The sequence below is a fragment of the Xyrauchen texanus genome, chromosome 38, assembly GCF_025860055.1.
Source record: "Xyrauchen texanus isolate HMW12.3.18 chromosome 38, RBS_HiC_50CHRs, whole genome shotgun sequence".
NCBI classification, from domain to species: domain Eukaryota; kingdom Metazoa; phylum Chordata; class Actinopteri; order Cypriniformes; family Catostomidae; genus Xyrauchen; species Xyrauchen texanus.
This window is the reverse complement of record NC_068313.1, coordinates 36,874,957-36,891,185: the sequence shown is the minus strand read 5'-3', so window position 1 is coordinate 36,891,185 and position 16,229 is coordinate 36,874,957. Positions and strand designations below refer to the sequence as shown.

Below are 16,229 nucleotides of genomic sequence, written 5' to 3'. Positions count from 1 at the left end.
GACTTACTACAGGTGAAATTTTCACAATAACTCCCTTACTGTACAATTATCAAATATATTTATGTAATAAACATTATTACATGTGTTTATTACATATGTTTATGTAATAAACTGTAATTCCCCTATAGTGTTTTTTTATATTTATATTCCAATGGCTGTAGTGCTTTGCTAGTGATCAGACTGACTTACTACATGTTGAATACTGCCAATACCTACCTAACTGTAAGTATATTACAATCATATTATTCTGAAGAAATTATTCTATTTTCACCTTTTTTCATGTTCCAGAGGTTATAGCATGTTCCTAGTGATCACTCTACTCAATTAACTTTGATCAATGTATTAGGTAAAAGTATGTATTATAACTGCTGTTCCTTGTACAACACATTTCTTTCATTGATTAAAGAAATTCAGATACTTTAGATTAATCATATTTTCAACGTTATAAATAAGCAACACCCTTATTGTACTGATTCAAGTTAAGTTTTTGTTATGAAGTCCTGAAGAAGTGGATTCTGGAATACAGGATAATGTAAGAGATTCAGAACCATGGACAGCGCCGTTTCCAGCGTGCGACAGCGTTCAGTTCCAGCGTCCAGTGACTGAATTGTGATTATAGAAATGCTTTTTGAACATAAGATGAGTGTGTGTGCGTGTCCTTTCCGGTGTTGTGCCAAATTTCAACCCCCGCCAAATTATTACCCTCTATTGGTACGTTTAGGATTAGTTATGGGGAGTGGTTAGGGTTAGGGGTGGGGTTAGGATTAGGCAATCAGGTACTGACTTCAATGAGGGGGGGTAATAATTTGGCAAGGGGTCGAAATTCGGCACAACACCGGAAAGGACACGCGCACACACTCATCTTATGTTCAAAAATCATTTCTATAATCACAATTCAGTCACTGCAAAGATTGAAAATTAAAAAAACAAAAAAAAAACATCTTACCTTAAGTTAGAATAGAGTATTATGCCTTGGCTTGACTTCGATGTGAACCCAAAGTGTGTGAGTGATACACTCTGGTTTAGCTATCGCTTGCTTGCGAGACATTTTTAGCATGACTTCTCAGTTTCTTCTGTTTGGCACATGGTTAATTGGCATACGTGCACAGGACTGGTGGCTCCGCTTGGCAAAACATAGAACATTTGTGAATAAATGTTTTGAATTCTGAATACTGGACATGGTGAGCTTAAAACCAATTTAGTGACAATAACATTTTATTTAGAAATATTTATATTTTGCTTTTGATGCTTTCAGAGGGTCTCACCCAGCTAACACAAATACGTGACTGTTACAGAACTGCAACATTTATAATAATATGGGAGGACATTAAGTGGTCTAATTTAAGTTGTCCTCATTGGCCCAAAACTATTTTAGGGACTTTTTCAAGGACATATGAACGATACAGACTCAAACATTCGTTGATTTACTATAGAACAAAGCACAAACAGCAAAAAACAGATGCAAACAGGTTATACATTTAAATGAACAAGGTTTGCCCCAAAAGCTTGACGTCTTCATTTTGGTGGCCCTAATAACAAAAGAATAAGAAAAGAAAAATGCAAGAATAAGAACAGTTCAGTGTTTATTTTAAATACACAAAGCAATTAGCATTGAAAGATAGAATCTGTATAAGCAGACCGTTTTGTTTAAAAATCGCTCATATATTTTTCTAAACATTGTCACAAAGTTATGTTGTGGCAAGAGCATTATTTCCCTTTACAAAATGTTTATAACTTCATGACATGTATCACTATAATCTAGAAAACCTTCGTTTGAAATCATTACTTTTTACATTTAATAATACATATTATTTAGTTTTTCTTCTTCTGAAGTCGTGATTACGATCATTTTAAACTAGGAAACTAGGCCTATTTATGATTATTGCTGAAGGCAGCATTAAACCCCCAAAATGTCAGGTGGTGGTGCAACTGTCTGAACAAATGAACAGACTAAGAAAACTATTGAACATGGTGTCTTAATAATAAAACACTTAAAACAGTGCCATCATTTTAGGTTTGAAGCCTTTCATGTTATTGTTTTTTTTTATAAATATCAGTAGTTTTAAAGCTATTGAGGTAATTGAGAAACTTTTGTCCAGCAATTTGTATATTCTGAAATATTATTATGAATTTACAAGGTAATAACAGTAAACATGATAATGCATCATCCAGAGGAGCCTAACTGATCTCTTTGGCAGAGTGAAAAGTTTGTAGCGCTCTCTCAAATACTGATTAAAAATGCTCATTTCAAGTATGGGTAGGTTGGTGGTACACTTTCCATGTCAGGTGGTACAACATAATATTTGTGTTGTACCACCTGATATAAAAACTGAAATTAGTTTAAACACTTTAAAATATCATTTAACATGTGAAAATGGTTTAAACACATTAAAATATCATTTAACATGTGAAAATGGTTTAAACACATTAAAATATCATTTAACATGTGAAAATGGTTTAAACACTTTAAAATATGATTTAACATGTGAAAATGGTTTAAACACTTTAAAATATGATTTAACATGTGAAAATGGTTTAAACACATTAAAATATCATTTAACATGTGAAAATGGTTTAAACACATTAAAATATCATTTAACATGTGAAAATGGTTTAAACACTTTAAAATATGATTTAACATGTGAAAATGGTTTAAACACTTTAAAATATGATTTAACATGTGAAAATGGTTTAAACACATTAAAATATGATTTAACATGTGAAAATGGTTTAAACACATTAAAATATGATTTAACATGTGAAAATGGTTTAAACACATTAAAATATCATTTAACATGTGAAAATGGTTTAAACACTTTAAAATATCATTTAACATGTGAAAATGGTTTAAACACTTTAAAATATGATTTAACATGTGAAAATGGTTTAAACACTTTAAAATATGATTTAACATGTGAAAATAGTTTAAACACTTTAAAATATGATTTAACATGTGAAAATAGTTTAAACACTTTAAAATATGATTTAACATGTGAAAATAGTTTAAACACTTTAAAATATGATTTAACATGTGAAAATGGTTTAAACACTTTAAAATATGATTTAACATGTGAAAATAGTTTAAACACTTTAAAATATGATTTAACATGTGAAAATGGTTTAAACACTTTAAAATATGATTTAACATGTGAAAATAGTTTAAACACTTTAAAATATGATTTAACATGTGAAAATGGTTTAAACACTTTAAAATATGATTTAACATGTGAAAATGGTTTAAACACATTAAAATATGATTTAACATGTGAAAATGGTTTAAACACGTTGTCTTCAAGAGTGTTGATGTAGAAGTCTGGATCCGAACTGGAGCTGCTGTAATCTCTAGTGAAATATGCTGAGCATCCTGAGATACAAACAACGAGACAACAGGAGAAAGATTAGCATTGCTGCTGCTCATATTATTTCAGGCAAAAGATGGTCATGTGCACTTTTTACTATTTCATCACATAGTACAAAATTATGATATGTGTTAATTGAATGCTAAAGAGATGTGTCTTTAATCTAGATTTAAATTAGGATAGTGTTTCTGGGCCCCCAAACATGATCAGGGAGGTTATTCTAGAGTTATTCCCTTACACAGGAAATCATCTGATTTTAATGAGAAATCATGGCCCAACGAGTCAGCATTTTAATTTAGTGCATTTTTATGTCTATGCACAAACAAGGGGCTGACATTGAAGTGTTTTTTAAGGTTAGCACTGTTATGGGGTTAACAGCTGTCAGATCCAGGACCAGATATGATGAAAGAAGACCAGGAGTCGTGAAATTCAATCAAATAAGTCAAATTTGACTGAAGAATAGTTTGCAGTTAAATTGGTAAAGCCAGCGTCAAAGTCACGAGGAGGTCGCAAGCCAACTCTACCTTACAAACAAATCTCACACAAGTATACCGTTTACAAGGACATGCATTACATCTTTGCTACTTCTGATTGGCTAAGACAACATCAAATCTAAACAATTATACATTTATACTTTATTCTTTAGAGACATACACATGAAAGAAGTAACATTTTGTGAACTAGATCATGTAAATCACATAGAGGTTGACCCCTGTAACCTTTACTTGGTCAAGAACAATCAGATGCACTTAAAAATATAATGGTAGAAATGCTGACAACAAAATATGATTAAAACTATATATGAATCACTCTTTGAATATAGTAATGATTATATTGTGGAATATAGTAATGATTATATTGTGGAATATAGTAATGATTATATTGTTGAATATAGTAATGATTATATTGTTGAATATAGTAATGATTATATTGTGGAATATAGTAATGATTATATAGTTGAATATAGTAATGATTATATTGTTGAATATAGTAATGATTATATAACTTGATTCACACTTGTTATAGGAATAATGTAAAAACTCAAAAGGATATATAGATATAGTGAAGAGACAAGGGATTCTGACCCTTCAGCACAAAATATCATTAATAATATGAAACTAAGATGAACTCAGTAAACTACATGCATGCATGAACTAAATAATTTTGATCACACATAGTATTTACATTACAACAGTACCTCATCAGACATGCTAATTTACATGGATTCAAAACACAACATCATTTTTCAGACAACAAAGCAAAAGCATTTTTTTTGTGAGACATCTCTTACATTTAAGCAAGCTAACATAAACCCTTCTTCTTAACTCTTACAACAGTTATCTCGTACCACAGATAACATCTGCTCTTATCCTTCTAATCATTACCTTGTCACCCGAGGTAATTAAGTTTAAATGTCATCTTCACTGCCACTTTGACTGGAATCATATGTGTCACATACATGCAAATCATGATGATGTTGAAACGTAGATGACACAGCATTTCTAATCAATTGCATTACACATGGCCACAAACACAAGATCAACAAGAACGAGCAAACTATACAAATTACCATCATCATCATCGCATTTGTCACATTACTAAAAATACCTTTAAACCGTCCCCATCCAAAAGAGAATGAATTAGTTTCCCGATCTGTCAGAGTCTTTGACATGAAGGTCAAATGATGTATCCCTTCTTCAATGACATGGCCTTTTGCATCATTATCTGGAATGTATGTGCGGCACGTTTCTCCCACTATCACACAAACTCCAGCTTGTGATGCCGTAAGTTGGTCTAAAACTAAACGATTCTGCAGAACCGTGAGTCTTAGTCCTCTCAGCTCCTCCTTGATGCCTTCCATCATAATATTTGTCGTGTCAATGAAAGAAATCAGTTCATACCTGGTTACCTGTACCTCTTCCATTACTGATGCAACACCTATTCCAGGCACAAAAGCAGCCAGCAATTTCTCAGCTATGTTCCAGATGTGATGATTTCTTGGCACTGGGCTGTCTTGCACAATGTTAAGCAGTCCCCTTTTCTTTGGTTTCATAACTTCATGTGGTTGGTGCTGTATGACCATTGCTCCTCCGTGCAGTTGAACTAGAGCACATGTTCCTGTCCAGTTTATAGGCAGAGACACATAGATTGCATACCCACACTGCCAGTATACATTTTCTAGTACTCCTGTGCCCTCTTCATCTGGTACATGCACAGTTGCACAAGCAGCCTTACATGCATCACGTATGGCTTTGTGTGATTTCAAGTATTCGAAAGCCATTACAGCTTGTGTCGAACTCCCAACGGCAATATTAGGTTCAAATAAGCATCTATAACAACGTCGTTGTGTGATAGGATTAGTGTCGTTCTCTTTGTAGATTACGCTGCATTTACTCTTTGGTGTTTCCCCTAAAGCATAAGTTCCTGAAACTCTGCTGTAACATGTGAGATTAGTTGGTATGTTCCGAACAGTTGCTGCCTTGCCAAACACTCTTTTTCTCACCTTCATTGTTGTCCATTCCTTGTTGTTTAAAAACAGGATAGTTTTGTCGTTATATAAAGTTGCTGCCACAGCCAATGTAGCCATGAAGGTTGATGTGTTGTGATCTTGGTGCGGCCACAGGTCCGCTCCAGCGGTACTGTGCGCGAAAACCCACTTTTCTTTGCTGTATGGTTGGTTAGTCTCCACCACAGGTTCGTAGCATATGGATGAGGAGGGCTGGGATGGTCCATCCAGGACTCAGATAAGCTTGCTAAAAAATCTTCTGCTGTTTCTCGTACTCGTCTCGGTCGCAAAGTATGGTTACCTGAAGCAGTACCATTCATCATCATCATCCTCACAGGCTCAGGATCAATACCTTTTTTTGGAGTGAGCAGTAAAACAATCAATAATGACAGAACAACCAGTACGCATGTCGTAGCTCTCAGACCGCAGTGTCCAGGAAGTCTCATAGGATGCCATGGTCGTCGGTGTAGCTCCATATTGCTCCCAGTGGCCTTAATTGATCTGGGTCATTCAAGTCCAGCCCGTGTCACTGCGTGTTCAGCTCACAATACACTGGCTGTGTGTGCCTGTCTTTCCCAGAAATAACGACTTTAATTCCCCCCCAAAGAAAGTATGAATAACAATGGAAAGTTACCATGTGAACTTTGTTTTATCTTATCACAAGTAGCGATAGGGTAAAAATGTTGTCCATCTCCAAACTTTCCCATAAGAACGTTTGTAATCATCTGCTGGTCAGATGAAGTCAGAAACAATGAGTCTGTGAGACAGAGAGAAGGACAGAGGTTTAGTGAGACAGTATTGAATCTCTCACACTGTAGAATGGGGAGGCCTAAAAAAGGCACCACACCTGTAAGATCAGATCTATGGTCACAGGCTGGAGGGATTGATTCTATGATAAAGACGCTGCAGAAAGCTGATATTTTGAATAGAAACACAGAATATTCCTCAGAGATGTGGTCCCAACTTGCCATAGATTTACTTAATGAAGACACACAGAAAAATCTCCATTGGTTATGGGTCGTCTGGAATCATAACCGCAGAGGCCTGAGAGAACAAGTACATCTGGCTGCAGAACATCACACCAATGGGACTGAAGAAACCCAACCCGCAGATCAAGCTAAAATAATTCAATCACAATACTAAAATAAATAAGAAGCTTTTACAGTGTGCTTATTTATTTCAATATTTTATATTATTTGTTTAAGATAACAAAAGTATTAAAAGTTTTTATTCGCTTTGGTACTATTTTCTCAAGATGTACATTTTCCAAACTCTTAGTGCTAATATCACAACAGATCATCAAAAGTGCATTTTGTTCAAACATTTCATCATGTTTTCAATTGTGTTAGTACAATTCACAAAATCACAAAGTGTCCTTTTCACAACACAAAATAAATGTTTCATCTACATAAATGTTTCATTCACAGTCACTGTCTTTCAGAAAGCTCTTACTATCAAACTTTTGATTTGCATCTCTTCTTGTTTAGTTTACTACATTTGTCTATTATTTAATCCAAATTATCTTAATGGTTAATCAATGAATCATTTGGTACACCTATGCATTTCTATAGATATTGATTCAATACACAGTTTCTAGAGAACTTGTTTGCAATTTTTCGCTATGGATAACCAAATGAATTATTTTTACATAAGTGATTTATAGATATTAACCACCACAATGTTCAAAGTGTGTGCACAAGCATGTGTGTGTGTGTGTGTGTGTGACAGAGAGAGAGAGAGAGAGAGAGAGAGAGAGAGAGAGAGAGAGATATGGATAAATGTGTCATTTGTGCAAACACTGTAAAGCAGAATAGAGTATAAGGGAGAGGAAACACTCAATGAAAACATCAGATTGATCAGAGATGCATCAGTGGAAGGGAGACAGATGGAATAAAATGCATTTTACATTACAGTATGTATGCCATGTGATACTGTAAAAATGGTAGTTACATTATTGTAACTCAACCTTCATCTGTAAAGGTCCACTACTGTATAGATTTGGTCAAAGAGTGAAATCATTCACTGTATTACCAGCAAACTCTGTTAGCACAGAACCTCATGGCTGTACTTCATCACACCTTTTGATAACACACTGGATAATATTACAAACATTATGGATTCAATTACTTCTAATGTGGCACCTGTAGCCTGTATTACTGTATTGTAATTAATTCAGCAACAATGGTGATTTGAAACATGTATCTTGCATTGTTTGCTGTTGAATGAAGTGATTGTTAAAAGTACTACATTGAAAGAAGATCATACTGTTTCGGGATTAAACCAAACGTCCTCATGACATATTACAATAATCTTGTGTTTGAAACAATGATTATGTGGACTGAAAAGTGTATAACTGTAATGAAAGCATGAGATCAGAGTTTTGAAAATGTTCACCTTGTGAAAATAGTACCCAAGCGAATAAAAAACTGTAATTAAATATAGAAATGAAATATGAGAAATAACAAGGTTCTGTTTGGTCCTAATAGGGATACACTGAATTTTTGTCCGAAAGAGAAAAAAGTCCAAAAATATAAACTGCAACTATGACGCCCCACTTATTTTAATATACGGATATTTTCTGTTTCATTTTTCTGTTACTTTAAATAAAAGTGTGGTTATTTTATATTATTGCCTTTTTTTTTTTATTGAGATTCAGTAAAATTATTGCTTTTAATTTAAAAGTATAATAATAATAATAATAATAATAATAATAATAATACAATTCTAAAAAATAATAGAAAATAAGAAATTAATAACTATATATATATATATATTTGTTTTTTTGGTTGTTTGTTTTTTAAGGACCAACATTTTTTATTTCGGTGCATATATTTATTCATTCCTAATATTTTCTTTAGTCATAATAAATACAATATTTTTTCAGTCATTTTCCATTTATAAATGAAATGATTGGTAAAATTTGCACATAACAAAACATTTATTGTATTGGAAAAATGTATGAATTGATTAAAGTGATCTACCACAGATACAGAAGTGGCAGATGTGGAAACCCAGTTTGACACAGAGATTTTGAAAAGAGAGACAGACTTCGACTCACAACCTCTTTACCAAGAGCCAGATACTGACTCGGAGGGTCTAGAGAGTACACCTGAGCCCACAAAGGTACAGGAAGGAGAGCCTGGAGTAAATGTTCAGAGACAATGTCCAGAGGTACCAAAACAATTTGTTATCTCTATGAAAAGAAAAATGTGGAATGGGATCAAGCCACGAATATGGTCCTCAAAATTAAGACCACCTTGGACAGACCATGTGTATGACAGCTTTAAAGAACAAGATCCATGTTGTACTCTCTCATTTAAATATCAACATGCCAAGACTCCCTGGAGCAGAAAAAAAAAACTTCCATATTTACATATAAAGGCAGTCTGCACATTTTCAACTTGCCCAGCCAAATACACTTTCACAATGCAAAATAATCCTGCTGCACTGGGAAAATGTGATGTGAAAATGTTAGTCCAACAAACTGGAGATATACACCACAAACTTTCAGAGAAACAGGCTAGGCCAGCAACCAAACTAAAAAGAGGGAAAATAGCAAAGGCCCTAACGCATGGACCCAGTCAGTGTTTTTACAGCGCACTACAATCAACACCAAACGAGCAGCTCCTGGCTGGGAACATGACGGAATCTCTCAATAAAAAAGTGTTGAAAGTTATAGGCTCAGAAATGAGGAAAAGGAGTCCATTCACTCCAATGTCATGATGGAAATATACTTAATGCAGACATTGCTCAAGGAATGTGACACAAAATACTTCACGGTACCAGGCTACGTACAGCTTTTCAGTATGAATCCGTTCATTGTTCATTCGTACACCGAGCTTGGCATCAGCATTCTTGTGCATCATTTGTGAAGTAAGTCTCCCGTGTCCCTCTATCTTGATGCCACTGGAGGAGTTGTGTCAAAAATACCGGAACAGCCGAAGCGTGTGCTGTACTATGCACTCGTTCTTCCAGGGAACGCTAGAGATGCTCCACCTCTTCCCATCTGTGAAATGCTCTCCAACAATCACTCAATACCACCAATCACATTCTGGCTCATGCAATTTACATTGCATTTGTCACAATACACACAAATAAATGTTCACCAGGTCGAGACTGATTACAGCTGGGCTTTAATACAAAGTGTAATGCTTGCTTTCAACAAAGAGCACATCAGCTCTTACCTCGACAGAGCATACAAGTTCTGCATTGGGAAAACATCATGGGATGAAATGAAGTCATATACTGTCTTGCACATTTGCTCTGCACACATTTTGAAAGCTGTCAGACAGGCAATCTCTAGGCAAACAGATGACAAAGGACTGAGAGACTTTGCCACGTATGCTTTCGTAAGACTCCAAAATGCCAACAACATGACTGAATCAAGAATTGTGTTCCGTGCATTTTGTGGCCTGCTCATAACCCCACAAAACACAAACCTTGTCAAAGAAAGTCTGTGTGTTTTGGAGAGTGTCATTTCAAGATCCAAAGAGGATACACTGGAAGAAACTTCCCAATCTGAAGACTGGGAAATGTGTGAAAGTGAAGAGAGAAGACATGCAATGACCATCATTGGCAGATCACCATTCACTGCTTTCTTCCAGCAGATCATGAAAGAGCTGAAGGAAGAAGAGGAAGGTGATGAGACATGTTTGGCCAAAGAGGACAACCCATACTTTTGTCCGGGCATCCTCACTGTCCTCTTTGATACCTACCTTGCCATTTTTCCTCTTTGGAGTGGCTTGCTGTTGGGAGACCTGACTACCGGTAGGTATGAATCTTGTGAACAGGATTTGGTGACATCATTGACACTACCAAAAACAAGAGATACCAATTGTCACATAGAAAGGTGGTTTGGAATTGTCAAACATTCCATAATGCATAAACAACAAAATGTCAAACCAGGAATCTTCATAAGAAAAATGCATCAGTCTCAGCAAACAAGATATACAGAGCACATCATTCTGCATAACCTTCCTCAAAAGCTGTTGCTCCAGCCTGAGCCACCTCTGAACCTTGATCAGTGTCAAGAAACTTGGATGAAGAAGAAGGAAGAACGTTCCCAAACACCAAATCCAAATTCTTTTCTGTTCCTCAGAGAATGCCTGTTCCACAAAAAAAGAAAAGAAGGATCCACAAAGATAAGCCAAAAAGCCACAAACAGTCAAGTCCTGCGCCAATGCAGCTTCCTGCAGAGGCACTCCCTGTAGAGGAAGAGGTAATTAAGTTAGTACAACAAATGAAACTATTTATTGCATATATTCAGCTAACTTATTATTGACTATATGAAGTGTGTAACATTCACAGATTGACATGTTATGGACAGAACCGCACAATGAACTGGTTGTAGCCATCGTGAAGTCTGAAGATCAGAATCTGGAGTTCCTGTTACATCACGAGGAGTTCCTAACACTGAAGCCGCATGACTGGTTATTTGGAGAGGTACACATATCATAACAAAAATATCTAGTAAATACAAAATTGTACTATATATACATTTATAAACTATAAAAAATGTTGTACCTAAGAAAAAGTAAATGCCAGATACTAAATGTTTTTTCTCAATGTACGTACTAATTTAAATAAATTGAATAATTGCAATGATTTATCTTTTTTTTCCCCAGACGATCAAGTGCTATTTAAGAGCTGTACTTAATGCAAAGGGTGCAAATATCTACCAGCTAAGCCATTACACCACAGGTGTCATTTTAAATGGCCCAGAAGACCAGGTCAAACGACAAGGTTTGAAAAAAGTGAGTGCAACTACTTATGATTCTGCATTTTTATATGTCCATGTATTTTACAGTACACAAATACGTTTATTTACATTTCGGATATATAGGTCAACTTTGAGCAATATGATGGGGTCATCTCTGTTGTAAATATCAGACACGTGCACTGGAGGTTTGTGGTAAGTCAAAATATATTATAAGTAAAAAATACAATTATTGTGTTGTATGACTATTACAGATAAACATTGATACACCCATACATAAATGTTTGACCTTTTCACAGACATTTAATTGAATGACTAATTATTATTATTTTTTTAATATTTAGTGTCTACATGCTACAACTAACACCATTTTCATACTTGACCCTCAACGCGGTAGTGATGAAATGAAACTTGCCACACAAGCATGCAAAACATTTGTGTATGTTATGTTGTTTAAAAAATCTGTAACCTTTTTCGATCTACAACACTAATATTGGAATATTAGCATATGGATGTTGCTGAAGACCACCACAACCCCACACACTGTATTTTTCCTACAACAGGGAATATTTCAGGAAGAGAGGAAACCAGCATGGAAGAAAAGACTGGGTGGACACTATGTGGAAGCCTGGGACAATACACCATTCGTTCCAGGAGGATGCTTTCAGCTGTGGTGTCTTTGTGATGCAGGTAAATGGAGGGAAAACTACTTTACATAAACACTGTTCTCACATTTTCCCATATGAGACTAGTAATGTTCTCCGCTCTTCTTCTAGATGGCCAAGCAGGTGGTGGAACACTTTCCAAACATTCCTGAGAGCATCAACATAATACCCAGCAAAGAGGAGATGTGCCACATCAGGAAAAATGTGGCCAAAACTATTTTGCAGTTTATTTCCAGAGACAGAGTGATGGAGTATAATTATCTACATTATCATAATTGCAGTGTCGAGAGATGAGTATTGCTCTGTATGTGGACAAAAAGACACTAAGGACCAAACAGAGGAGCTCTGCACCTGGGTATTCTTTATGTCATTATTGCCTATTTGTTGAAAGTGAAAAGAAATTGAAGAGAAAATGAGTTTTCACAAATACATTTCATAATTACAACAGTTTCTGAACAAATCTAACTATGTCCTATTTTTCTTCCAGGTTCAGTGTGAATTATGCCAGAGGTGGTTTCATGTCCAGTGCCTCGAAATGAATCTGCCACCAGAAGAGGAACCATGGATTTGTGGTTTGTGTTTGTAAGCTATTCAGTTAGAGGAGCTCATGCTAAAAGTGTGTTTAAATTGTAAAAAATATGTATTTGATGAAGCAGAAAAAATACAGACGTATATATATTTTCTTGCTTATGTTTGATCAATTTTGCTTACGCTTTATCATTTAATCATTTGTATATTAAATATCATTTAACCAAATCTAATCACTCATATTGTAAGAAACATTACTATTAGGTTGATGTGTTTACCATTATTATCATTTGAAATGTATGCTTGCTGCTTTTCTTTTATTCATTTGTATGCCTCAAATGTAGCTGACTGATTTAGAAGTCTGTAAGTGTCCATAGACAGACCACAAATGCTTGAATGTCTCAGAATAAAGTGACAAATGAATGTTCTCTTAGCTAAACCTCTTGCAGAAGGGACATGTTGTGCAGTTCTGTATTGTGTATTGTATTAAGATGAACATAAAATAAACAACTTTCTGACTGACACTTTTAGGGTACCAGACAATGTGTGTATGCCTCACCCCACTTGTCCTGGCAAATTATCTCCGCCCCATAATTCCCTTTATAAAACAGACAATATCATTTTCCTTCAATGACTTAATATCAACAAAATATCTCAACATTGCTGATTCCAGATTCATTTCTAAATTAGCAAGCACTGTTACTGCATTCAGATATCAGATACAGACATTAAAGAATACATGAAAAGAACATTTCAGTAATTACACTGGTAACTTCTATAACAAAGTCAAATCTCACAAGCCTAGAGAAGTCATTCAACTCATGTGATATTTAGACAGAAAAATATTGATGAATACCTTGATAAGTCACTTATTACATTTACATTGAAGCAGCAGTTTATTAAACATCATGTTTGCGGTCATGTTTTCTGAGTACTTGTCAATAATCTGATGGATTCAGTCCCACGGACAGTAATATTTCTGCAGGACTGTAAACATCAATCAATGTACATGAATTGTGTTATTGTTAGAGTTCCATGTTAAACACAGATGTCATACAACAGGAAAACATAAAATAGAGTTTAGCCATTCTTTTATTGAACACCTGGAGAACACTGTTACACACTCTTTATCACAGATCAAAACAGAAAAACAGAAGTGAATAAAACAGCAAGACATGGGCTGTAGTATGTTCTGTAGAGTCCAGACAAGATGATCCAACTTGCTTTGTAGCAGTCGTCTCGATGCTTTTCAAAACCTTTTGAAATAAATCATATGTCATTATTAAAACCACCACACTTACACACTTCTTTTTCATTTTTTTTCTCAAATAAATAAATAAATATAAACGGTTGTAAAATGAAGCAATTAACTATGTTCAGGAGATTAAACATGATTTTCCTTTCTACAGTCTGGATTCTCCAATAATATCTGTCTGCAGAGCCGCAGAGCCACAATTTTACCCCAGCAGTTTCACACCAGCAGTTTTACCCCAACTCTGCGGCTCTGCAGTCAGACCCTTCTCGTAAAAATGGCAAAAAGAAGAGAGAGAAATGGGTGGGGGCGAAAAAATAAGAATTAAAAAGAAAAAAGGAGGAGGCAGAGGAGCAGCAGAAACCAGGAAACAGACAGGTAGAGGGGCAGTGTGCAAGGCTGGGTAGGCAATCATATTAGGCATATCAATCAATCAATCAAAGCTTTATTAAGGACACACAAAATAGAAAAATACAGCACAATATTACATATTTACATATAGGATAAAATGCCAATAGTTCCACATACTAGATAATAACCTGACTGAAGCACAGATTGAATTAGAAAATGTATTATTCTTAGTCATATTTATTACTGATGTTCTTCTCATGTTCTTCTCATGTACAATCAGTAAGCAGAGGCAGGGTCCAGCACAGGGGAAACTGAGCCAGGGAGAGTTAAAAGTGAGAACACACACACAAATCTCTATTTTATGGGACTGCATTGTAGTTTTTGAGTATTTGAGTGATGTCAGCAGTGAGCGCATGTCTTTGAGCAGTCGGTTTCGCTCACCTGGTCTCGGGAGACATATCCAGCTGCAGACCCGCAGCACCACCAGTTTCAGAACCCCAGCGCCAGAACCTAAAGTGAGGGGCGGAGTTATTGACAATGAGACAAGCATGGCGGAGAGTGGTGAGTTGTGTAACGTTTTTGACATCATGTTGTGAAAAATTATCGCATATATTAAGTTCAGCGTTTATCTGCTAAATATTTAATTTGTGCATAACTTTATCATCTTAATGAAGCTTGAATATGTTGTCATACTTTACTGTATTAAAAAAAAAAATTCTACGGATGGTTCGATACATTTTTGCGTGTTGTAAATGAGCCTTGCGGTGACGTTTTGAAGACATCTTGTGAAGGTGTTAAAGTGTTTGTTCCACGTTCCTCTGTTATATGCATTGTTTGTGAGTTAATGTTACCTTATAGTTGAGGGGTTTTTTTAACGTTGAGATTATTGTGTGGTGCTTTCATCTCTTGTACATTTTAAGTTTAATTTATACAGGATTGTCATGATAAAATGGGCCTAGGGGTGAATTGGTCATTTGTTGTATATATTGTTATTGTTTCTTTTAAAATTATGCTGAATTGTCTCACTTTTTTAGTTTTTTGACATGTTTTATTTTACATAAAGAAAAATGCATGCTGCACATGTTCTTGTGAAATAAAGTATATTTTATATAAAATGCCCATAAGTTTCAAGCATTATTTTTCACCATCATGATCAGGAAGTAACTCTCGAACAGATAACTATATACAATTATATTACACAAGATCAATGTTTTAAAATGCTTATTGTACTGTACCTTAAAGAATCATTATAACATACGTATAAAGTATGATGTTTCGTTTGTAATAAAAGCAAAGTACTCTCCAAAATGTGAAACCGAGTCGCTACTCGGTTTCGAACGTAAGCTCCGCCCCTCACTTCAGGTTCTAGCGCTGGGGTTCTGAAACTGGTGGTGTAGCCTACTCTCCAAAACGTTAGGTGGCGCTACTCGGTTTACAACGTAAGCTCCGCCCCTCACTTCAGGTTCTGGCGCTGGGGTTCTGAAACTGGTGGTGCTGCGGGTCTGCAGCTGGATACTATTGGGTCTCGGGTTAACCTTCAGCGGCCCGGTTAATCGACCGCGAGTCGACACTGTAGTCGTGACTTTAACCTCCCCGTTACTCCATCTGAGAGAGAACGATTGCTTCTTAAACCTGCTGGATCTGTTTCTCCAACTCCTGATGCTCACAAACACAACACACAGTCACATCTGCACACTAGTCTCATAACACTGTAACAACATGACATATAGTAATGGGTCTTAAATATATTCCAGGTTCAATCCACAGCATTTGTGTTATAATGTTGATTATCACAAAAATGTATTTCCTTTAATAAAAGCACAAATGTGTGTTCCAGTGACACACTTCCAAT

The 16,229-nt window shown here is 35.5% G+C and overlaps 2 protein-coding genes across 2 annotated transcripts in view; one reads left to right on the top strand and one right to left on the bottom strand.

The window, feature by feature from the left end:
- The window catches only part of LOC127631718 (syncytin-2-like), a 31,196-nt gene extending 25,356 nt beyond the window's left edge, over positions 1–5,840 (bottom strand). Inside the window, exons 1-2 of the mRNA XM_052109971.1 lie at positions 4,968–5,840; positions 3,283–3,364 (exon numbers count right to left, since the gene is read on the bottom strand). Coding sequence (XP_051965931.1) covers positions 3,283–3,364; positions 4,968–5,640 — 755 coding nt within the window. The 5' untranslated portion in view covers positions 5,641–5,840. The remainder of the gene's footprint in view (positions 1–3,282; positions 3,365–4,967) is intronic.
- The window catches only part of LOC127631545 (NACHT, LRR and PYD domains-containing protein 3-like), a 191,355-nt gene that overhangs the window by 55,308 nt on the left and 119,818 nt on the right, over positions 1–16,229 (top strand). The gene's annotated exons all lie outside the window — the stretch shown is intronic.